This window comes from Diadema setosum, chromosome 1 (genome assembly GCF_964275005.1).
Source record: "Diadema setosum chromosome 1, eeDiaSeto1, whole genome shotgun sequence".
In the NCBI taxonomy this organism is placed as follows: domain Eukaryota; kingdom Metazoa; phylum Echinodermata; class Echinoidea; order Diadematoida; family Diadematidae; genus Diadema; species Diadema setosum.
In genome coordinates this window covers 12,304,728-12,328,928 of record NC_092685.1, presented here as the reverse complement: position 1 = coordinate 12,328,928, position 24,201 = coordinate 12,304,728, and the positions used below count along the sequence as shown (strand labels likewise).

Sequence of the window (24,201 nt, the reverse complement as noted above, 5' to 3'; positions counted from 1 at the left end):
GGAGAAGAGGAGTAGGACAAGGGGGGGGGGGGGGTAAGTAGTTAGGTACTTTCCTCCGGGCTTATACTCACTGGATGAAACCATCGCTGGGTCTATGCGTCACTGTCCACCTGTAGGCGGTAAAGTCTTTCCATCCGATCTTATTAGGATCGCTCCAAATCAGTTTTACCTATGGGGACAAACAAACAAACAAACAAACACAAAACAAAAATTAATCATGATGCTATCAAAGCCACCAAAAGACGATGATGGACATTAAGATTTCCTGATAATTGATATGTCATACGATAACACTATACTGGACGATAGAAACCTTAAAATTCTAAACTCAAAGCATCGATGTAATCTTTTCATCTTGTTTACTGCCCGTACTTAGTTACTCCTAGTCCCTGCCAACGCGTAAACGCGCGAAGCTGTCCGTTGTCTGATTATCTGTGTCGATAATTCATATCATCAGCAAAATACTTCTCCCAACAGAGGTTTCCGTGAACTCCAGGCTAGAACAAGGGTAATTATCGTGGAGTTCACTTCTCAGTGTTTGATATCTCTATGACTGGGCTTCGTTCAGGTCATTAAGGAGTAGTGTGACAATAAATTGCGGATAAAAGGCTTTTGCTCCGCCTCTTCCTCCTGATCACCAGTGGGAGGCATCACCCACGGTCTGGCGGGAATCTATAACGCCTGCTTCTCATCACAGGGTTTTTTTCGGCTGGCGTCAGTCATGGGCGGGTTAGAAGCATTCATCACCACGACACCTCCGGGATGGAAACAGTACCGGACATCGTTCATTGGCACGGGACCAACCTCCCGTTCTTTATACTATCCTTCTCTCAAATGAAGAACCTTTTCTTTTCTCTTCAAAACACCTCACAAATTCTATAACGTGTCCCTTCTTAATTTGTCTCATTCAAGTGGTTACTTTCTTGACGAATATTTAAATACGTGGCAATCGTCTGGCTATAAGATACGACCAAAACTTCCCTTTCATTCACCTCTTTCGGGTTTATTTCATATATCTATCCATGACATATCCACCCATTTATTTGGTAAATAATCGTTTGTATAACTTTGGATTAATTCATTTTTTTTTTCAATTTAAGTTGTTAATTTGTTAATCATTTATTCTTAGTTCTTCTCTAGTGAATAAATCATATACAACTAGAATCAATCTTTGTAGCGATCTTTTCTTTTTTCACTTTTCAACACAGCTGCTGTATATTATCAGGTTCTTTATCACCCCTCCTTGAATTTATTAAACCAAGCAATAAAATCTTGATCAAATCGATCAAATCATATATGTGTAAAAAAGAACAAAGAAAAAGGGACAAAACTCAGAGAGTCAGAGAGAAAAGGATAGAAGGGGGAGGGAAGAAGAAAGACACCCCCTCCCCCCCCCCAAAAAAAAAAAAAAAAATCGCGACAGAGATAGAAAAGGTTACTTATCGCAATATTTTGCCGCAATATCCTGATGTCGTTATTTCAAAATATCAACTTTTATCCTCCGCTTGTACAGGACAATAAAAACTATTCCCAAGACGACTTGTGGCTACTAGGGCTAGTACTAGCCTCTTCCCTTTCTTTCCACAATCTTAAATGACGTCACATCTGATTTTTATTTAATCACCAGATCTGTCTAATGCTGCCATGTAAAATAAAAGCTCTTTGTCAAAGTTCCATTTTGGTTCATTTGAAATGCAAGAAATGATCGTAGTTAACGGCTTAAGGATTAATTTGGTAAGCCACAAGCTCATGATTGATCAATGATCATAATAATGACCCGATAATCAAAGAACTTTACCCCTTTAATCACAATCGACTAAGAGCTTGCGTCATCACAGAGACAGGAAAGAATCACAGTTTGTCGAAGTGATAAACTCGGATTAATGAAATTACTCTCGTAGGAATCCGAGAAGTTACGAAGTTACGAATGACGTTTTACAATCACTAATCTATTAATAGTTCAGAAACGTCTTCTCCGGCGAATTGACGCTTTCTTTTCCATCCCTGTCACGTTCTTCTCTTTCTTGCACGACACTCTTTCTTAAGGAGAGGTATACTAGTTTCTTTTTTTAGCTCTTTAGCGGAAATTGAGTTAGGCTCAAATTTTGAGATCTTCGCAAACTGTTTCGGTTTCCGATCAAGAATCCTTTGGGTGGAGTGTGAGCGTGCTGACTTAAGGGTGGGGGGGGGGGGGGGGAGGGGAGCTGAAGAAAAAAAAAGTGCCAGTACTGGAGAAAGGGCAAGGGGCATAGAGGTGGGGAGGGGGAGGTGGGACGGTGACACGGCAAAAAGTCTAGCTGTGACTCACTGTACATCCGATTCGAGAGCTCAGGGGAGTACGGCATGAACATGCCCTGCACGGTCTGCGCCACTAAAACGCCCTCTAGGGGCAGAGAACACGGGGGAATATTTAATGAGCGACTTGGGAATAGTTTCCAAATATAGCCACGATCGCTTTCTCGTCACTTTTTTCATTTCATCGTAACCATGGAGGGGTGCGGGAGTTTCCTCATGCTGAGAAATGTCAAGGTCGTATACAGGTCCAAGGTGTTGTCTCACTGACGCTGACCACTGCCATATTATCTGTATCACTGTCAAAATTTATGCTCCTATCACCAATTTACTATGGTTCATTTTGAAAGCATATTTTATTGCCTTGACACATGCGTTTGTGGATCACAGTATTCTATAGTCTCTCAGCTTGGAATACATAGAATCTGCTCCGATAACAATCTTTGTATCTTCATTTTGATCTTCCATTGCAATCAAGGCATGACACTGCAGGAGTTACATTATTGTTGGTTTTTTTTTCTTTTTTTTTCTTTCGTTCTTACCTGGTCTTCTGTGTCACCAGTGTGCCACATAGCATTTCTCAAGTATTCACCGGGACCAGTTGTAGAGTTGATCAGCTGTGGAGGCGACAAAGAAAAGATGGAAAATAAATATTTCAGGTCCACATCACTGCATAACGACACATTCATTCATGGGTGCAGCTAGCCCAACGTCAAGGCAACTGTACGTAATCTTAATCGTGAGCAACTGCAGATTTATAGTTTACTAAACATTGCTCATAAGCCAAGGTTTTGTGTTAACTCTTTGTCATTTTCACACAGCAATTCAAAATTCAAAAATTCTGTTGCATCATCTAGTGCGCACGTCAAATAACATGTTCTTTTTATGTGTTTCTAAATGTGAGAAAAGTTTCAAATCATAAATATCGATTGTCAAAATCTTGTGACTAATGTCTGACGGGGTATTAAATTTTAGTCTAGTTAGACTAAATTCTTAATTTGGTGACACTTTTTGTTTAAGATAATTGTTATGAAATTCATATTCGATAGCTGCATCCGCATAATTAGGCAAAGACTCTTCTTCCGTGCTTTCATAGAGAGCTCACACAATGCGCGGTACCGACCTTAAGCTGCAGGCCAGCCGTGGCCTCGGCCGGGCTGGGTTTGGGCTGCCAGTATCTCTGCGTCACCTGCTTCCACATGACGGCATAGAATCGGTGGTTGGACTGGTAGCCGAAGATGAAGCCAGCGTAGTCGTCGTCCTTGGCGGTGTTCACGTAGAAGGTCCCACTGAACTGAACACTCTCGAACTCGTCATACCCTTGGATTCAGGAAAGGAAAGAAATTAATTTAACTAAGAAGATATAACCTGTGTGACTATTAGTTTCACGGGTAGGCCTAGTATTTTTTATTTTTTTTTGTTAAGGAAGACTGAGAAGCAAGTCTTACTAGCTGGTTTATATTATATAAACTCATCACAAAATTATAGTTAACGGGGAAAGATTTAGTGTCAAGGGTAAATACTAGCATAATAAATCCATCGTCATGTAACTGGAGAGTCTCCCTCTGCTCATGGATACAAACATTTGGAGGTGGTTTCAAATTCAATTTCAATTTCAATTTCAACTTATAATGACGCCTGGCAAACACAACAAACAAACAGACAGACAAACAAACAAACTCTGCTAAATCTACGCAAATGAAGGATACTGTATGACCGTGAAGGCAAGATAATTAATATGGTGTGTAATATTAAGAAGAGAATCATACTCAAGCGCAACACAAGATTGAGAATAGTAATCACGGAAAGAGGTGACACCAGGTAGGAATCCCTTGCTAGGGATTCGTTGGACCATGGATTGACACTAACCTACAGCTAGACCAGGATCGCCTGTTGATGGTCTGTACCAGCTCCAGCCCGTGGTTGCGCACCATCCAGTTGGGTTCCAGCTGCGAGGCTCTGACGGGTCATGGGCACCATCTGAAAGGCGGAGAGATCGGTACGCTGGATCATGGCGTTCTCCGGACAGGCGTCCATGATTCCGAGTAACCGTCGCCGTCGAAATCGGCTCGCATGCATCGCCGCGACCATTTCTCTGCGATCGAGATCGGGGAATAATTTCAAATTATCATGAGGATAACAAAACAGCAAAAGTGAAGACTGTCTTTGATTATTAGCATCATTATCATTTTCATCAATCATTATATCATTGTTTTTCATGCAATCGTTCATGTAACTATTATAATTATAATGAAAACCATAATCAATCATCGACACAATATTAATCTTTTATAAATCAGAGTTTTCAATCTTTATTCGGTAACTTTAGGAAAGAAAGAAAACATGGACGGGTCTTAAAACTGGATGATTTTTGTTGTGTTTGTTGCTGTTGGTGCTCTGTTCCTGCAAACAGGTGTTAAAGGAAGATACATGTAGAATCACGTAAGAAAAGGTCGCTATCTGTAGCTACAGTATCATTCTTGTATAGGCTGATGCCCAGCCTGTGGTTCAGCCGTGGGGCACGTGATCACGGACGAATAGACTACCATCGGTGTCATTCTGACTTGGTTGAAGATCAGTCTGCAGTTATCATCGCGGTCGAGCACACCGTCGTTATCATCGTCGGGATCGCAAGCATCACCTGAACAGTGTGAAGACAGACGAAAAGTGACGAAATGTCTTAATAGTTCGCAGGCAGAGGTATGTCATAAGTATGTCTTAAAAATCAGAACTATCACTTATACTAGTTCCATAAATATGTTACATTAAGACTTAGTGTGTGCATGTTTTTATGATCGTCAGATTTTACGACTGTACACATGTACACATGTTTAATGCGCTGAAACAGCTAAAAATCAGTAATTTCCCAAAATGCAGTGGAAAAGAAAATTGCGTCATCATTGCGCAACAAGTGCAGGCATCTGATGAAAAATCTCCACATGTTCTGGTCCTTGCAGATTTGCGTTTTGGTCAATGACACACAACTCACTCTCTTTGTGGACCACAGATGTTATTGTTTGACATCAGGGTAAGTTCGGGGAAGGAGATTGGGAGAGGGATGTTGGAAGTCACTATTGTCTAAAAATGCACTTGTAGGATGCGAACCGTGATTTGATATGGCATCGGGGAATATTCTGCGATGTTGCCATCAGTGTTTTCGCACCGTTGTGATTGGATAAGAGGGACAATTTCTCTTGACAACATGAAAACTTCAGCGGGAAGTTAACTCGAGCGATGGGAAAAAAAGGAGAGAGAGCTCAGCCAAGGCACGAGATATTGATTCGGGCATGTATGTCTGGGTCTCTGCCAACTAATTTCCCTCTCCCTTTATCTTCTATTTCGCTAGAGGCTCGGAAAGAATCCTAAATTGCGCAAATTTCCTCCCCGTTTCTCCGATAGATTCAAGCGTGTGATAAGTTCAGAGGCCCTAAACTCCCAAAGGGCGCCTTACTCTTAATGCAATCTGCCGGGAAATGGATAGGAAGAGGGCTTCAGTGCTTGTTGGATTTACAACGGGATGGTGGGGGGGGGGGGTTAAGGGATGGCATCTTGAGAGCAATTCAGCTGCAATTACACGATGAATAGGAGGAAGAGAAAGAGCATGAGCAGGGAAGAGAAATCCCAGAGCGGTAACAACCAGAACTAATATTTGGAGAGCGTGAGCATTCATGATAACTTGACGAGATGCGAAGACAAATCCCCCCTAAGAGCTACCATTTGTGACGAATTAGAAACTGGCCTGCTTAAAACAAAGGGGTTGATTTCGATGATACAACATGGCATTGTTATCATAACTTCCCTTGGCTGATAACCTATTTCGATGGGCATCATCTATTTTCTATGAGACCATCAGGGGGAAAACCCTGGTAAGTAACCCCAGATAAGCTAGATGTGAAAGATCTATCGGGCAATATCGCACTTGCGGTACAGGCTCAGTTGCTCAACATTGGTAATCTGTTCTACATTTCAAGATAAATCTTTGGAAGACCCTTCACCCCACAAAGTTATTCTTGTCCAAATTTGTAGGGTCAGTGTCCAGCAATGAAAATTATCCTTATTGATGTACTCCTCCTCAGCATCACTTTTGTGCATGGCGCGATGATTATATAAGAGAATATTTCATTCAAAGAAAGAAGTGAGAAACAGCCTAGTAAAAAGTAACACCTCTTTCTGAATATTCTGGCCTTTTAAACGCCATTGATTGTGTCATGCAACTATAACGTGGACGCCTCACATAGGTGCAATGGCCACTTCACTGCCACAAAAATTGTAAGTTCACAGCTTTGTTTCATTCGTGTCTTAAACGTTATGTTTAGCGAATAGAATGTCATTACTTCCAATATTTCTTCGAAAACACATTTTCTCCCTGACTCTGATCAAAATTTGTCGATATTATTAATGAGTTCTTGAATACTTTCCCTTTCAGTGAATTTAGTGAATAGAAGTCACTTGTACAGTGGCCCCAATATGGGAAGTCTTGTACGATTGACAACGAAAGGCCTTGAATTGCCTATCGGTTCTCCTATCGCGCTCTGATTTTCAATAATCTGCAGGTCAAGTGTCAAACACCTACCATAAAGTGAAAACGACTTTGCCTATTGCTCTGCATAAAATGAACACAGTGGAACATTATTTTCTTATAGTGATAATAATATCTGATGATTACGTTCTTCTCACTTCACTAACCTAAGCCATCGTTGTCGTGGTCCTTCTGGCTGGCATTGGGAATGCCAGGGCAGTTGTCTAGGTTGTCCTGGTGACCGTCGCCATCCTCGTCGATGTCGGTGTCGCATTCGTCACCCACGTTATCGTCATCGGTGTCGATCTACATCAGAAAAAAAAAAATGGGTTTGTTTGAGATACAGGAGTGATAATTCGCATGAAGATCTGATTTTGATTGAAATACAATTAAATTTTGAAACTGAATTGGTGAATTGGATCATTACTTTGATTTTGTGTTTGGGATGTGTAAAATTCACGGCATGGCTTTCGACCTCTCCCCCCCCCCCCCTTCCTATCTCAGAACAACGGAAATGTTCTTCAATACCAAAAAGAGACATAGATCAACAGAGTGGCACATTTATAGGCAGATGGGAGGATGAGGGACAAGCATGTAATATGGTCATACTACATGTGGAATGTGGCGGGTATAACGGCTAGGGGTAAATCGCATTGGTTGTTTTCCATTATTTTGATCAGAACAATTTAAATGTCGTGTCACCCACAAACAACTTCCCACTCCAGCGTAGCGCAGACGATGAATTACAAATTGATTACTATAGACTTACACCAAGTTTGTCACTGAGGTCAATAAGAAAGAGACAAAACCATAGCGTCAAGACAGCAAGATATGACATGAAGCCATAAAGATGGACTTGCGCATGCACCACCTTTTCAGCCCTTCGTCCTCCTTACTATTCCATTGAAATACGACCATGGAGATTTTGCCAGAAGGGTTTGCAATATTGTGAAGGCTTCCATGACGTCATAGCCCTTTCGTCCACTCAGACGACGACATGGTCTAGCCACGCCCTCACACGTACCTGGAAGGGGTTGAAGTCGAAGGGACAGTTATCGCACACGTCGCCAAAGTTATCCGTATCACTATCGTCCTGGTTTGCGTTGGCATGCTTGGGGCAGTTGTCCATCATGTTGTCCCAGCCTGCATGTCAAAAGTCGTCAACAGATGACAAAGTATGAAAAAAAAATGAGCATTATTAGTTAAGGGAAGGAAGGGAAGGGAAAGTGCAACAAACTCATGTTTTGCTCTCTGATTTTAAAAGGCTCTCAAATCACGTCCACAATCTCTGCCAATAACAAGGGAAGCGAGTTGACAAAGTGCGCACAAACAGAGTGACACAAAAAAAACAGAAGTTCTGAGTGTAACCTCGTCTGGAACAAACGGTGTCTCACTAATGAGCGGATATACGCTACATCATCAATTCATTGATTTTTGGCGAAGTGCCACAACTTCTCTAAACGAAATATCAGCAAGTGTTTACAATGATTAGTTCTATGAGAGCAACACAATATCATGGCAAGAGTGATCTCCGGTGACCTCAGGCATCACTTACCGTCATCGTCGATGTCGTCGTCGCATTCGTCACCGTATTCGTCACCGTCCACATTTTCCTGCCGCTTGTTGGCATGTCGAGGGCAGTTGTCGCAGGCGTTGCCTACGAGATCGCCGTCCTGATCCTCTTGCCAGCGGTTTGCCACCAGCGGACAGTTGTCCTGCGCAATGACGGGAACAGAGTAGCGATGAGAGTGTAAATGCGTTTCATTTAGAGAAGAAACAGATAATTGACAACTAAGTAGGATACCTTGATTTCTGGCTCCCAGTCAGCAAAGCAATTATAACTCTCTGACAAGAATTAGTACATTGACTCCTGAGAAGTCATTTCACTCTGAAGCTGGGGCGTCAATATATTGCCGTGTAAAACATGCTCACCGGCAGCAAGGAGGTGTATATTTACTATTCCTCGAAGCTGTACATACAGTTTTACATTTACGTCTAATATATTCTTTGAGATCTTTACATGCACTCAGAAGACGAGGAAAAATGAATGATCATAAGACTGAGTATAGGCGAATTGGTGCAATCTGATTGAACCTGTGACCTTACCCTCTCGTCAATGATACCGTCGTCATCGTCGTCATCGTCGCAAGCGTCTCCCTCTCCGTCCCCATCATTGTCCTCTTGACCGCTGTTTGGCACGCTTATGCAGTTGTCCTAGAATGTCGAGAAAGAAAGAGTGGAAATTAGTCATCCCTGCCAGAGAGAGTCAATTATGCAGGTCTGGAGACCTGCAAAATGTGGTTGATATTTCATGATTTGTAGTGTTGAATTCAGAGTCTGGCTACATTTCATGACATAAAAGACGGAGTGAAAAAGAATGATGCTATGATATTTGCAGTGAAAAGAAAAATAAAATGAAAGCAAGAAATAGAGCATTCCACTTCATCAAAGTCATGCCCATTAACTGAACGTTTATCTGAATATGAACTGCAACATATTTTCTTTGCACTTGAACTCCAAAATGTATATACAAGATGAAGATCTCAAATCTTTGTAACGACATGAGGAGGAAATGTCGATCATCGACTATAGCCCTTACCTTCACACAGTGAACGTAATCGCCCTCTCCAGAGCAGTCGAGATCGATGTCGGGTCGACCATCGAGATCACTGTCGAGTCCGCAAGCGTAGCCATCACCAGCGTATCCAGTTCGACACTGCAGATACGGCGGTAAGGAGAGAGAGAGAGAAAGAGAGAGAGGAAAACATGAAAATTACTGATCTGAATATCTATATAGACAATCTTTATTGTCGATTATCTTGTTCCAGCAGAAAATATATTCCTTCATTGCTGCATGCCTGTAGTAGTAGTAGTAGTAGTAGTAGTAGTAGTAGTAGTAGTAGTAGTACCTACTACTAGTAGTAGTAGTAGTAGTAGAAGAGGAAGTTGTGGAAGAACTATTATAAGAATTATAGTAGTATAAGTATACGAAAAAGTAGAAACTGTAGTAAGAAGAGTAGCACTCGCAATAGTGATTGTAGAAATAAAATATTATAATTGGGCAGCAGTAGAAGTAGAGGTAAAAGTAGTAAAAGAACAAGAATCGAATAAGAATATAATTATGAATTGCAGTGATAGGGATGAGGGTCATCGATGCTCAAATAAACACACCAGACAGAGGAACGTCGGGGGCATGCAGCGCAAAATATCTTGTTATTCCCAGTCACACAAACAGGAACCATAATTCTCCCAGAAGAGCGCGGCGCCGATTGTCCTATTTGTTATTTTCTCAGACGAGGTCATTTTTTTTTTACTTACTTGCTTGCTTGTACATGGGAATTCACCTTTTGGAAAAGATGACCTACAAATAGGTCAATATATTGTGGTATACATTCTGAAGTAAAAAGATTGTGATAAACAGTCGCTTCGTTAGCATATCCGATTTCATTTGACGGTGAATCACATCATTCCGGTTGTAAATGGCAACGTAAAAAAATGGTTGCTGTTTTATAATCTTAAAAAAACTGAATTCAATGAAGAAAAAGAAAACTTTAAGTATGTAACATACAAACATGGAAACCAAGAACTATTGTTTGTCTAACAGTCTCCGCTCACCTATCGCAACGTTACAGTATTCTCTTCCCCTTTCATGCATTTTCCTGATTAAAAAAAAAGCAACATGCATGACGAAAAGAAAAAGTGAATATCGAGTTGCTATTGAGCGAATTTATTCAAACACAACCGATAAAAACTTCAAATTGCCATCTTTGGAGATGAAAATAAGAATGCAATTCTTCTGTACTAGTGAGTATATTTACATTAAAAGAAAACAAAACCTATTGCGGTGTATCGCTGTATCACAAAGGAATCAATTACTATTATACACAAAATATGTGTTTTGTCTTCTTCTGTTGCAACATAGCTTCTTTTTTTTTTGAGTGACTAGACGATTTTCGTCAAGTTTTCTAAAAGTACATAGCATTTTCATTTCATTTCGTTTTCTCAAACTGCACCGTATGAAAATTTAATAATACAACACATTGTAGTATGCTTCTAGAACTGTAAGGGCCGTCTATTGCTGGTATGAAGGTGACGTCAACACTGACGTCACAGCATGCCCATGCATACAGTACATAACGAGACATGTTTTCGCAGAAATAAAAGTGGAAGGCTGTAGCTATCTTAGGGTACGAGCAAGAGGCTGGAAAAAGACACTTCCCCGGTACGAGATCTCCCCTCGGGATCGAGACTCGTATGTGAGTATCGCGAGAGCTCTCGCGTCGGAAGAGGGAGCGCTATATTATACCTCACGATTCTTATCGACAGGTAGAAACTGACCAACGTGTTTGATCAAATCTGCGTTTACAGAGTTTGTGGTTTTTATGATGGAAACCTGATGGCACAAGGAGAAACAAAGCCATATACCAAGTCTGATTCAAGCAAATGACGCAACGGATCTGTTCCTTGTTCTTCAATTACCCAGTATCGTTTAAAGTTGATAAAGGGAATTTCTCACACGAGTTATCACTCACACCATCAGTGTCACACAGAAAGGGTTTTACACTGACACTCCTCACCTCACGTGCCTGATATACGCTTATTCATTCGAAGTCCTTTACGGATAAACATGAATTACATAATGAGGATTTATATCCATGCTCCATCCAAAATATTTGACACACAGACTTTTCTATTCAAATACTCTGTACGTGCTCATACCAAAACACAACATCATTCTGGATTCCACGTAGACAGACAGACAGAAAGACAGACAGACAGACAAACAAACACACACACACACACACACACACATTATATATACATACGACATTTCCTCACGCATAAACCATTAAACGCTGTACATCAAAAGCCATTCATAACGCTTTGTAACATCACATATCGCTTCTCCGCGGTCCTACTCCGATGAAGAAGACCTCGCACTGAGATAATTTCTTTTTGAGAAAAAGGAGAGAGGGAAAGAAAGAGACTGAGCGGGAAAAAAAAAAAAAAACCACATCAAAACCCGTGTGTACCTCAAATTCAATTGGCGTATCCCTGACCCCTTGCGGCAACCTACCCCACAGCTATGGTCACGAAATGTGAGGACTCCGAACAGACATATCAGCGGGTCATTATCATGCAAGCTAACGAATGCCCAGAGGCGGCACGCACGATTGAACGACACCCTGCCGTGAGAATAAGAAGTCATTTTTTTTTCCATACTTTTATATGAAAACAAAAGCGTGCCCAGTGTAGTATCAAATATTGGCGGGAAAGGGCGCTGTTCATCTCACTTCTCACTACACTGAGATAATCTTGAGAAGTGGGTGATTGTTTTCAAATTTCTACTTCGTAATACTTCTGATCAGCGCGGAGATGCCGTCATATTGAATTATTTCAAATACCCAACGACTGTCAGTGCGGGCGATGGTCAGAAAAAAAAAAAGAATGAAAAAAAAAATTGCAACTGACACATGACTTGTCGCGTCCTGACTTCACGATTTAAGTTCGCGTCATCTTTCAGATGTCATAACCCACATTGCAGAAGGCGTTATTGTTCAAGAAGTGCCCAAAGAAGGCCGGTGTCATCAATGAGACAAGATGGCGCAAAAAAAAAAATGAAATACACAAAGCCGTTATCGATTGCATCAAGTTCGCGCTATCTTCCAGATATAGTGCCCGAAGAAATGAAATACACAAAGCCGTTATCCATTTCATCTTTGCACTGGCGCTATTCAATAGATTAGCAAAAAAAAATAAAATAAAATAAAATATGGAATACCTTTCATTTTGACAAACTCTGAAAGCTGTTAGTGTTACTGTTGCTAAACAGTAAGTTAGAAGTCATAGATACTACTCCCCTCCCTTTATTTATGTAGATTAAAAAACAAAGACAAGAAAAAGGTTATTTGAGGGTTCTTAGGTGACTTTTACCAAACCACTCCTGCTACTCTGTTTAATTGTTTTTTCGATATCTCTGTCATTTCAACACCAATTTTCATCAAATAAACTTCTTAATTCCTCTTAGGATTGTATACTCTGTAATATTTCATATGGGTGGTTTCTAATCATCTCACAAAAATCAAAACCTGAATCACCTCAACCAAAACTATACCATCCCTTTAATGGTGGTTTGGGTAGGTACAATAGAAATATGACCAGAAAACCCCAGAGTGTTAAATTGTCATTATTTCCTCTTCCTGCAGGCACTCAACGCTTGTTGGTGTCCAATGCAATAACGCACTCAGGTATTACGACCGATGACACATGTCATGATCCATTATAACGCCGATGGGGAAAAAAAATAATAAAACAGAGGGAGGGAGGGCATGCTGTATAAACGAGCATCATGTACCACGGAGAGGTGGGAGAGCCCCTCCCTGATGTACCTGTAAAAGGAACTTTTTGACATTGCCACCCATCGAGCTGGAGGAATTCTGATATTGTTGACAGATTTAGACAGGGCTCCCGCGCACGGAATTTGGTCTCTTTTGTCTACTGTTTTTTCCAGCGCTGACGACATGAGTCTCAACCACGGGCAAGAGCAGTGCGCGTGGGTAGAGCGAAGTTCACGTGCTGATGGAATGTGAAAAATAATGTTGACTTATTATCGCAAACTTCTCTACACAAACAAGTGACCAAGATCAGCAAAAATTTCATGATCTGATGATGTTGAATTGAAGTTTAGTCTCCAGGGGTGGAAAGTCTTCGTGGAAAATTGCGGGTAGAAGAAATGACAAACTGAAATCATTGTCATGAATTTGACGTGTAACCCTTAATGCGACTCCAGCTCGGAAATCATGACCCAGTGCATGAGCAACATAACATCGGCTGATGGCGAGATATCAGAAAATATGACTAGACTAAAAACGTCATAAAAAGTCCTTCTCCTAAGAAAAGAAATATAGAAGAGGAAGAAGAAGGTGGAGAGGAGGATTAGGAGGAGGAGAATAAAATGAAAACATACACTACACAGAATAAGGGGCAGACGAGAAAATAACAATAAAGAAAGCAACTGAAGAATAGAAACATGAAGACGTATCGTATCGAGCAAACTGGAAGCAGAAGAAAACAAAAGAAGGACAAAGAAGAAGGTATAAACAAAGGGAATTGAGAGGCCTGGGGGATAAGGAGAATGAGGGAGTGCACTGAGAAGAGATAGAAGCAGAAGACACAAATGCACCAGAGAGTGATGAGAAAAGGGCAGAGACAACGACAACGTAACGATAACGTAACGTTGTCTCCTTTGTCTGGTTAGGACAAGTGTGAAAAAGAATACGGGTGATAAGGTACATGGCATCCCGCCTATGTAATCAACTCTAAATCTTGCTCAGTTTCTGAAGAAGCACAGCAACTTGCATCCGTGTGTTTCCTCCATGTATACGTTATGATCTGATCTAAACTCGCAGCAGGGGAATTGCAGATAACGGTAGACAAGGAGTCAACACCCATTACGGACACATATATATACAATCACAACGCCTTCATTTCGGTACAAGCTAATACAGACACGTAACCCTTGTTCGAATAATAGAGAAGAGAATGAAATATATATTTCATCCAAGTACCTCGTTTATAAAAGAGGGGCGGGGTGGGAGGAAAGGCACTCAATATACTTAGTCACAGGAACAAGTAGTAACATGATTTCTTAACATACCCGACATCCATACTGAGGCTGACTGTATGGCCCAAAGAACGTGCACTTGGCATCTGCGGCGCAGTTGTGTGTTCCTTCCGTGCAAGGGTTGATGGGAATACATTGCTGTGCAGGAAAAAAATAGATATTTCAGAAGAAGTCTCAAGGTTAGATACACTGGTCATGAAACCCATGCAAAAATAATTTCATTTTTTATTTACAAGGCTGATAACAGTCATACATGATTTGTATTGGATTTGTTGTCCTGAAACCAAGAAATGATCATAATCAAATTATCCTTCTGTGAGACGAATAGATGTTGTCATGGTGACGATGAGCCACCCCCCCCCCAAAAAAAAAATAATAATAATAATAAATAGATAAAATGTCATGGCATCCAGCGTAAATTGAACAGACGCACATGTCGGAAATGAGTTTCATCACTAGGGAAAATTGAAATCGTCATGCACAATAAACACACTCTCACCAGGGTCATTACGAAAACTGATGTTACCGTCGACAAAGAAAGAACAATAAGTGATTTCAATTGAACTTAAGCCGATTCGTTCATAATATCAAAAAATGTGTTTACCGGAGGCAGGGGAGCCAATATGGGAGTCAAAACACTATTTATGCTGAATGAGAGAAGTGGATGCTTCAGGACATTCACCTTACAGTCTTTATGTATCCATTCAGCAGGTATTCTTAGTCTTCCTGCAAAAAGTTTCTGTTACTCCGATCAAGACGTCAATTCGAAGGATAAATCCCTTCAAAACGCTTCGTGTTTTCGTTTCATCCATTCCATCGAATGGTCATTCTACGAGAGCACTTCACAAACATTCGATTGCTGCTAGCAAAACACACGTGCAGCCCAAGGACAACAAACAAGTGCAGTTTGATGCCCCTTTTTATGCCGAGGACGCAAGACTGTGAAATCTATCAGGGCAAGTCTCGGCTGGAGACAACCGCGGCCGGCCGGTGCCAGACGTACGTGACATTTGACCTTTAAGACGCGCTGTCCTTCGAAATAAGGAAAATATAAAACATAGCGGCTCGAATAGACCTTAAATAGCACACCTGTATTCTCACCATATTCGCCAAAACCTCCAGACTAAAATCTGCCCATCTATAATGGGAGACGTCGTCACCTTCTCAAATGTTGGCGATTTTCGTCCTGCTGCAAGCTTCAGGGAAACGGCTTTTCCACGACTCCGTACACAATTCCACTTCCTAAGCCGAGGTGTACAGCTATAACGACATACTTGACCCCCCCCCCTTCCCCTTTCCTGTCATACCTGATCTCTCTATTCCCGTCACCAACATTTTTACATGGCGACACCCATCTACATTGTGCCAGGATCCCATACTTCAAATAATTCCTAATGGAATCTTCCCCATTTATCGCATCTAAATCTAGAGACCAAAAAGTCAATGGTAACAGGGACATATTTTCCTGAAGATGCAGCGGTCGTACCAAGGTTGCAAACAATACTATGACACTCCGCAGCAGAACCAAGGTGTGATCCGATGAAAGAAAACTTATGTAAATAATGGTGAAATTGGGATTTTTGCGATAGCAATTAATCGGGGCTCATCGATATCATGTTCTTTATCTGATCCGATTACATGCAATGATGGCAATTCATATTCGTCATTATCACACCAACTAACTGCTTCATTGCTGACTGATCGTCTTCTCAAAATGTGGGACGATGTAAACTGGTGGATTATCTAAGGTCGATTTTTTCCTCCCCTGTGGGAATATCCGGACATGTGTTCAGTCCGATCAAAGCGGTGATGAAACATTAACGTGACTTTGATGTCGTTGGACTACAGTCACCACCACTTGGAGGGTTTATTTGTGCAGCGCTGGCTCCATCAAGGACGAGGATGTTATTCACCACGGCGAACTACTTTCCAATGAGCGGGAGTATTTCAAGTGGAATGTGGGTCAAGAAGCTTATTTGTCTTCCTCTTCTTTTTTGTTAATAAATGTGACAAAAGGAATAAGTGTCTAGCGAGAATATAGCAGTATCTAGGTCATTTTGCGTAAACAGCCAAAGCCACTCACTTCTTGCCACCTACATGTAGTCAATGATATTCTTCAAACAGAAAAACATTAACCAAAATGCTTCATCAAAAAGTAAGCTTATCAATCTAAATAAACAGTGCTGAAGCATGGCTTTATTGGAGATAAATATATTATGTTACAAAAAAAAAGAAAACAGTAAGGAGAAGGGTAATGAACTTGAGCCTTGGGCAATGGGGAACATTTCCGGACCACGGCTAAGATCGTCGCGGATGGTGATGGTGACTAAAGGTGCGACAGCCCGAAAAGTAAACAGATGTAACTGGGCGTGTAACATGAAGCGTCTCAAGGGGGCGCGATTTCCCCCTTTGGACTTCAAGAGTAGAAAGGTCATGGGCACGGCTGACTGTCATCGGGCGCTTCGTGGCAGCTCCGCCCAGCCCTTTCTCCAACCATTTCGTTGGCAACCGTGAACCATTTTCCTGCTGAACCCTTCCTCCTCCATCTCCCTCCCCCCTCTCTATCTATCTATAATCTCCCTCTCTTCCCACCTCCCTGTTTCTACTCAATCCCTAACGTTTTTCTTCTTCACGTGCTCAAACATCACGTTCACTCAATTCCCTAGACAACTACTATCGCTTGATTTCACTTAACGAATAAAAAAGAAAAAGGGTTTCGGTGCCAGTCTTCTTTCTATAACGCGGCTCACGACATTAATCTTTTGTAAATGTCTTTGACATCATAAAACCACATTACCAAACTTTTTCCCTCTTCATGCATACCAAACAAACCGTTCGCCCGTGCCCCCCCCCCCCCCCCCTCCCTTCACGGGCTACAAGGTCCAGACGGCCAAGACGAGCCACTCATATCGATTCCCTCGATACTCATGTTTCTCCTTCTTTCTCATCAAACTCATTTGGCATTCCAGTCATTGACAATCGCACGATGACATGAGCTTTTTTCCCTCCCCCTACCAATGAACGAAAAATCGCTGAGTAAGTGTAAATGATCATGATTTCAACAAGAATATTTTCACGTTGGACATTCTGATAGAAAAAAAAATCACTATCGACTGGATTTAAAGTTTGAGAGAATCTTTGTCCGCGTCATGTGTCACTGCTATCGACACTGCTATAGATCATACTGCATGATAACGTTCGGTGGTGAACCCTTTATAGGAGAGGGCATGTTTAGAGATAGACATCTACAAAGAGTTATTGCTTGCCACAAAATGTGAGACCTTTTTGCTCTTCTATCCATCAAAAAAGAATAACACTGAACAACTCTCAGTTGCTATCACTACTTGGCTGAAACCATCTGCTGCATTTTTTTTTATTTTTGATTTTGGAGTGCTCGTTATCTAATTTAGACGTCAAGTATCTCTGCTTTACTCTAGAGATACATTCAATAATTTTTTTCTTCTTCTTAGAGATAACACGAAATGTTACCCTTTGAACACAAGCTAAGAACGCCTGCTACTATGGATGAAAACACAGACAAACCAAGGATATCTGCTTTATAGGCAAACCAACATTACAAAATTGCAACATCGAAAACAATACGTGCATGCCTATTCACATTGGCTTAATTCACATATGACGTCTATAAAAACATAATATCGACAGCCGATCTGCAGAAGGCCAGTATAATGGCCAAGGTTCATTCTTACCTGCCTATACCTGCTGGCGTGGAAGATACCAATTCCATTGGGCTGGTTGCCTCGGTAACCCGCCGGACACTCCAGACATGAGTAGCCGGGTACGCGGTTGACGCATCGATGCTGTCCGTCGTAGTTAAAGCAGGTGTTGTAAACTTCTTGGCACTGCAAAAGGGGTGAAAGGTAAGAAAAACAAGCACTTAAAAGTATATGAAAGCACCTGAAAATACCTGTCTCATCTTTGGAATGAAAATAGACGTTTATCGGGCGGGCATCTCCATAGTTTCTCTGTCAAATTTGACGATGTCTGCTTTGGCTAATCCTGCTACGTCATTGCTCATTCCTTTGCTGTTTTCCAATACTTTCTAACAGTGGGCGCTATAATGTGGCCCAACTCTTTTTCTTGGAATGCTCAGGTATGTCTTACGAGGAGCGACAGTTGGTGGGTGGCTTACAACTTTGATTTCGTTGTGGTTAAAAAAAATGCCCTGAGTCATCTTAATTTTTTTAGAATAACAACTAATGCCTGGTGTGGTAAGAGCTGCTGATGCCTGTTGCGGTATAGCTGCTGTACATCACGTATTCAGCGGCACACAATATTGCTACCCATTATCTTGGATAGGTGACAAACTTACTACTACTATAGCAATACCATCACACTTTGTGTCACGGTGCGTTAAAACAAATAAACAAACACACACATGTATACACGACACACGCACACACACACACACATGTTTACACGAACGATTGCTTCTAGAGGGCTTTTTACACTTGTGTTTCTTAACCCCGGACTTTCTCTGACCCAGGACTATCGTTAGTCCCGTACCAATTTTTTCAGCTTTTTACACTCGCCAATTAGTCCCGTACTATCTCTTGTCCGGGGCTAAGGAGAAAACTGACCTTTTTACACTCGTCTTTCTTAGCCCCGGACTTTCCAAACCACATGAATATTCATAATTACGCTGTGTACTGTACACGTACACGCACGCACCGGCAGCACTTGATTACCTCGTTTCTGATTGGTCAGTGAGGGTCGCACTTCGTCTCCGTCGCTTAGCCCAGGATTATTTTTTCGTTCTGTTTACACTCACTTGCTTGGCACCGCAATTGCGGTGCTAGCACCGCAATTGCGGTGCTAACCCCTGCTATTTTGCAGGGCCAGATAGTACCGTACTATCGGTGGGGCTAGCCCACTTTGGCAAAAACGAGTGTAAACAGAAAGTGGGCTAAGGATAGTCCCGTACTATCGGTGGGGCTAAGGCCCCCCCTTAGCCCCACCGATAGTCCGGGGCTAAGCAAAAATTTACAAGTGTAAAAAGCCCTTAGTATACGGTCATGAAATATTCACAGTAGTACACGAGTAGTTATTCAATATACAAAGTATGAAGAACATCAATTTATTCATACGTACAGCTCTAAAAATAGCGAGCATTAGATTTGCGACGCTAACGTTCTGACTCGCCTCCTCCCGGGTTGGACAATGGAAACAACTGTTTCGCTAATGTGCAAAACACCATTTTTTTTTTTTGGCGTAATAGCGGCAACTCTACGCGTCGCAGATCTAAAGGTCGCGATAATTATCATTACAGTAAGATATGGGATCAACAACTTGTCTGAAAGGTCGCTTACCTCGTTCACGTCATGGCAAGTTTGACCGTCTCCGCGGTAGCCAACTGGACAGGGCCCACACTCAAACACGCCTTCATCTGAACTTCTGCAGTCTACACCCTCGAAGCAGGGGCTTGACAGGCATCCGTCTGAAAGAACATTTCCCGCGTAAAGATTTACGGGATTTGATTTGATCCGACGCCCCCCGTTCTCACAGTTCAAGACGGAGACTGTTGGTACCTGAAGTACACTTTATTATATAGGCCAAAAGTTCATTGAGGCAAGGAGCTTCAGAAGCTCCTTTAATGAAGAGAAACTGCCTCAAAACAAGAATTGATGACATTAATTGAGTTCTATAACAAGATATTTGACAGAGGAACACCCTGAATGAATTGATTGAGGGTAAACCTTGATGAAGAAAAGCTCTTTGATGCATAAACTCCATTCTAGCGCGATTTATAATGAATTATCTTTTGTTAGTGATATTGTATAGCCCTATCCGAAACGTCATGTTCTAAGTGGGGCAATCAATAAGTTTGTTTTCTTATTCTTAAATGTAGGCCTACTTAAATTTTGCTAAAACTCTATGTGATGAAGGAAAATGAGAAGTATATGACTAAGCTCATGAACAAACAACATATTTTGTGTTTAGTCAGGGGCGATTTCAAAACATGAGAGTTCATTCACCAAATCTTGACACCGATTGTCATGTAGAGTCATGTATCCCCCCTCTTTTTTTTTTCAAGCTAACACAAGGCAGTTTGCAACAGCAGAGTAACAACCATGTGGGGGGGGGGTGGGGTGGGACTAATGGTCTGTTTACGGGAATCACGAGAACATTGATGTGGAACCTGAGAACATTTTGCAACTATTCAGTTTTTAACATTAACAACCGCACACTTATGACCTTCACAAATCCTTGCTAAAATCCTATGTGAGCGTCGAACGAGCTTCACTTCACTCGCTGCTCAATTTGCAAGACCGGTTCCAGTTCTTAACAAAGCGCTGGCGAACACTGATTCCTATTTCCTGGTTTACACAGCTGGCAGTACTCTCTGCTTTTCGTTTTTGTTTAATTATTTTCTCTTATTTCACCCCTTTCCGTCATCCAGGACAGACTCTGCGTCAATATTAAGAGTTAACATAATCAAGAATACGTACACCCCCACCACAAAAAAGAAAAAGAAAAAGTGTCTACAATGCAGACAAACAGGATCAAGCAATATTTTCATTTCAGTAACACTATATGAAGAACACGTGCATCCGATCCGTGTTAGGAGCAAAGTAAGGTGGGCGCGTCCCTTTGGTGCATAGTTTCCATAAAGTTGAATTATTCCTCTCGCCAAGCCACAAAGAGAACCTACCATCAAGCGATGTTCTGCAATGGAGTGAACACTCCTCCCTCCTCGTCTATGAAGTGTTTACCCAACCTAAGACAAATTTAGCTAGTCTTAAGAATGCTTGTAAGTTTCTGACAAGTGTTCTTTTTATTGGAAGCTACTTTAGTACAACACTGTCACGAGACATGCAATGTAAAAACATCTATGCAAATTGAGAGGAGGAAAAGGAAAAACAGAAGAAGAAAACCAAAATGGAGAAGCAGAGAAGGAGGATGAGGAGGAATGAGCAAACTAGAAAGTTGGACTCACCAATTGGGCACGGCTTCTCATTGCACATCTGTTCCTGGCGTGAGATGCCAGTGCAGTTCCTGCCGCCGTGGGCCGGTGCGGGACTGTCGCAGAAGCGGAATCTTTCCTGTCGACCGCCGTCGCAAGAATGGGTACAGGCCGTCCAGAGTGACCACTCACCCCAAGCACCGTCCACTGCAATGTGAAAGTAAAGGGGACTGTCAATGACCTATGTAATTAGAAAATGATCTAGGACGTCCTTTACTGTGTACCCAGTACTTCGTCGATGTAAAGTATCCTCAGGAGACGCTTACGAATGTGAAAAAAAGAGAGAAAAGTTTAGGTTGGAATGACGGTGCTTATGAATGCGTTTTTTTTTTTAATGTCCATACTAATCAAGATGGGATTTTGATTGACTGTCGAAAATTGAGAAGTGAATTGGGCATACTTGAATACAAAGGTATGGCATTTACTTCTCTTTCATACTTCATTCCATTCCAAAATATTTCAGTTTATTGGATACTAATTTGTTTTTATTGTAGTTTCCCCACCTCGTTTGAAAGACACCAAAATCATAAATCCGAAGGTGTGAAGAGGTCCGGATGAAATATATCCAAACAAGTTAGAATTGATAAACAAATGATATAAGTCGGAGAAGCAGAAGTAAAAGAGTGTTTATTCTACAAGTTGAACCCAATTCAATCGGAAGTCCGGTAAAGATCAGTAACAACATACTCCAGCGATTGCATGATTCTACAAGCAATTATTATGCTTATAATGATATCCTCATCCTGGTCTACAGACAAAGATTTGGTTAGGGAAGGAAGGGAAGAATTTCCGAAATCCTGAGGCAAAACATTTGATATCCCCCCGAGGAAATTGTGTCCAGAAAATGGTTAAAGACCAGAACAATGTCTGAGCACATTTACACCTCCACTGCTTGCCAAACAGCCAGCAGCTGACGGCTTCAAACCCTGGCCCTGGTGGCGTCCCAAGGAGCGGACCGACTGCGCGTGCAGTCAGTCTCGTTTACGATCATCCGCAGGTCGTGACTAGATTACAGTATACCATTAATTCGTGCATAGCCACAACAATACTATAGAAGCCGACAATGGAAGACAATCACGGTTGATGCCACGTTGAGTACGGGCCAACCCTTGTCTGCCGTGATACCTTATCATTTATGGTTTTCTCTCGTTGATATTGTGGGGTTTTATTGCTAAATTCCGCCCAAACTGTCTGCACGTGAGTAGGATACGACAGGAACTATTTCCCTTCCACAAAGCAGACAATCACGCATTGTGCACGTCGGAAATATAGCCACTTTAAAGGTCCAGTTTACCTTTGGGAACAGTGATTTTAAAAATGTTCAAGATATAACATTTGATGCATATGTGTAGGTCTGTTGTATCACAAAACATCCTACCATATAACATTTTTCGCAATAAAACCTAAAATATAAGGAGATATCAGTATTTTTCTCAATAAACCATAACTGTAGACGGTTTGGTCTGGAAGCATTCTTATTATAACTATTGTTCACATTTTGTGTGTTTAACAATACTTAACATCGATTATACAGATTCAAATTTTTACAGTAGTTGTTTCTATCCCTAACTCACATTTCAGAACTATTTTAAAGCACTAATGCTGGGTTTCTGTTTCATCTGCAAATGGTAAATTATGCCTTTAACGTCCCCTCCCTTTGGTGCATTTTGGAAATCTCTGAAGGGGGTTTCAATGATGACAACATTATATTTGTTTGAAAAAAAAAGAGATAATGTTGGTGTATTGAGGGGCAATTAGGTAGAAAGTTAGTTTTGGTGTGGACAGGTCGCAGAGATATTCCCCAGGTAATTTTCCCAACATAAACTCTCCAAGACGACATGACGTGCTACTCTCTTTATAGCACATGGGAACTTGAAGTATAACTGCTCAATTTCAAGAAGGGGTAGCGAATTACTTAAAAACTTCGACAGACGAGACGGTACTTAGATGCCTGACGTAAATTTCTTGTGTCAGGGAAGATCCGATGACTTCTTTTTAAAGAAAGGCTAATCTGATTGGGAAATTCCTCTTCCGCAAAGAGATTAAGGGAACAGGTTTTGTCCAGAAATTTTCGAAAACAGGATGAATATCCGATGTTTCATGTCTCAAGAACCTGACGATACACAGGTAACACAGGGACATCAACTGAACAAGTTGTGTCTTCGCATTTGGCAAAGTCAAGAGTGAGCGCTGCTAGTAATCTCCAAATAGCCCTGGAAAGTTGTCTCTTGTGTGATTTTAACTGATTTAATTTAAACAACACACACAACAAACCAAATATGTCCTCTTCATCACTTTCACTGATGTGCAAGCGATCTGTAGGTCTGACTTTGGTCCATTCGTCAGTGATCTTGACATACTCAATGATTTCTAAGAATCGCACAATTGAGACTTTGTGCTTTCAAACACGATTATTACTTCGTCTTTTTCGGTACTCCCATTGCAATCTGTGGTTGTTTCATACTCGTATGGACCCTTGCGGCTCATAAAGACTTCGACAACAGACAATCTTTATTTTTCTTATTAATAAAGAGTCGTCCCCACCATGAGGAGCTCTCGAACACACAGGATAAGTGACCCAACGTAGCTCATCATCTAACGAATTTGGCAAATGCTCGAGTTTTCCTTCGATTAAACCAATGAAACGAGGCCCTGAAGGAGCTAAGCGACCGGAATACAGTACAATATTAATATAAGGTCATGTTTTTATGCATTTATATACAGATGAAACTGGATTTGATAGTTGTAAAACTCGTAAATCCAGAGCAGTATTCAAGTTAA

General features: G+C 41.3%; 1 protein-coding gene across 1 annotated transcript in view; it reads right to left on the bottom strand.

Annotated features, from left to right (window-relative positions):
• LOC140234163 (thrombospondin-2-like) overlaps positions 1 to 24,201 on the bottom strand; it is a 72,743-nt gene that overhangs the window by 5,718 nt on the left and 42,824 nt on the right. The window contains 18 exon segments of the mRNA XM_072314239.1: positions 72 to 169; positions 2,835 to 2,909; positions 3,416 to 3,612; positions 4,162 to 4,183; positions 4,185 to 4,260; positions 4,262 to 4,334; positions 4,337 to 4,360; positions 4,363 to 4,387; positions 4,839 to 4,933; positions 6,979 to 7,117; positions 7,836 to 7,954; positions 8,367 to 8,526; positions 8,918 to 9,025; positions 9,411 to 9,527; positions 14,469 to 14,573; positions 18,146 to 18,298; positions 19,766 to 19,893; positions 21,394 to 21,567. Of these exon segments, the coding sequence (XP_072170340.1) occupies positions 72 to 169; positions 2,835 to 2,909; positions 3,416 to 3,612; positions 4,162 to 4,183; positions 4,185 to 4,260; positions 4,262 to 4,334; positions 4,337 to 4,360; positions 4,363 to 4,387; positions 4,839 to 4,933; positions 6,979 to 7,117; positions 7,836 to 7,954; positions 8,367 to 8,526; positions 8,918 to 9,025; positions 9,411 to 9,527; positions 14,469 to 14,573; positions 18,146 to 18,298; positions 19,766 to 19,893; positions 21,394 to 21,567 (1,888 nt within the window).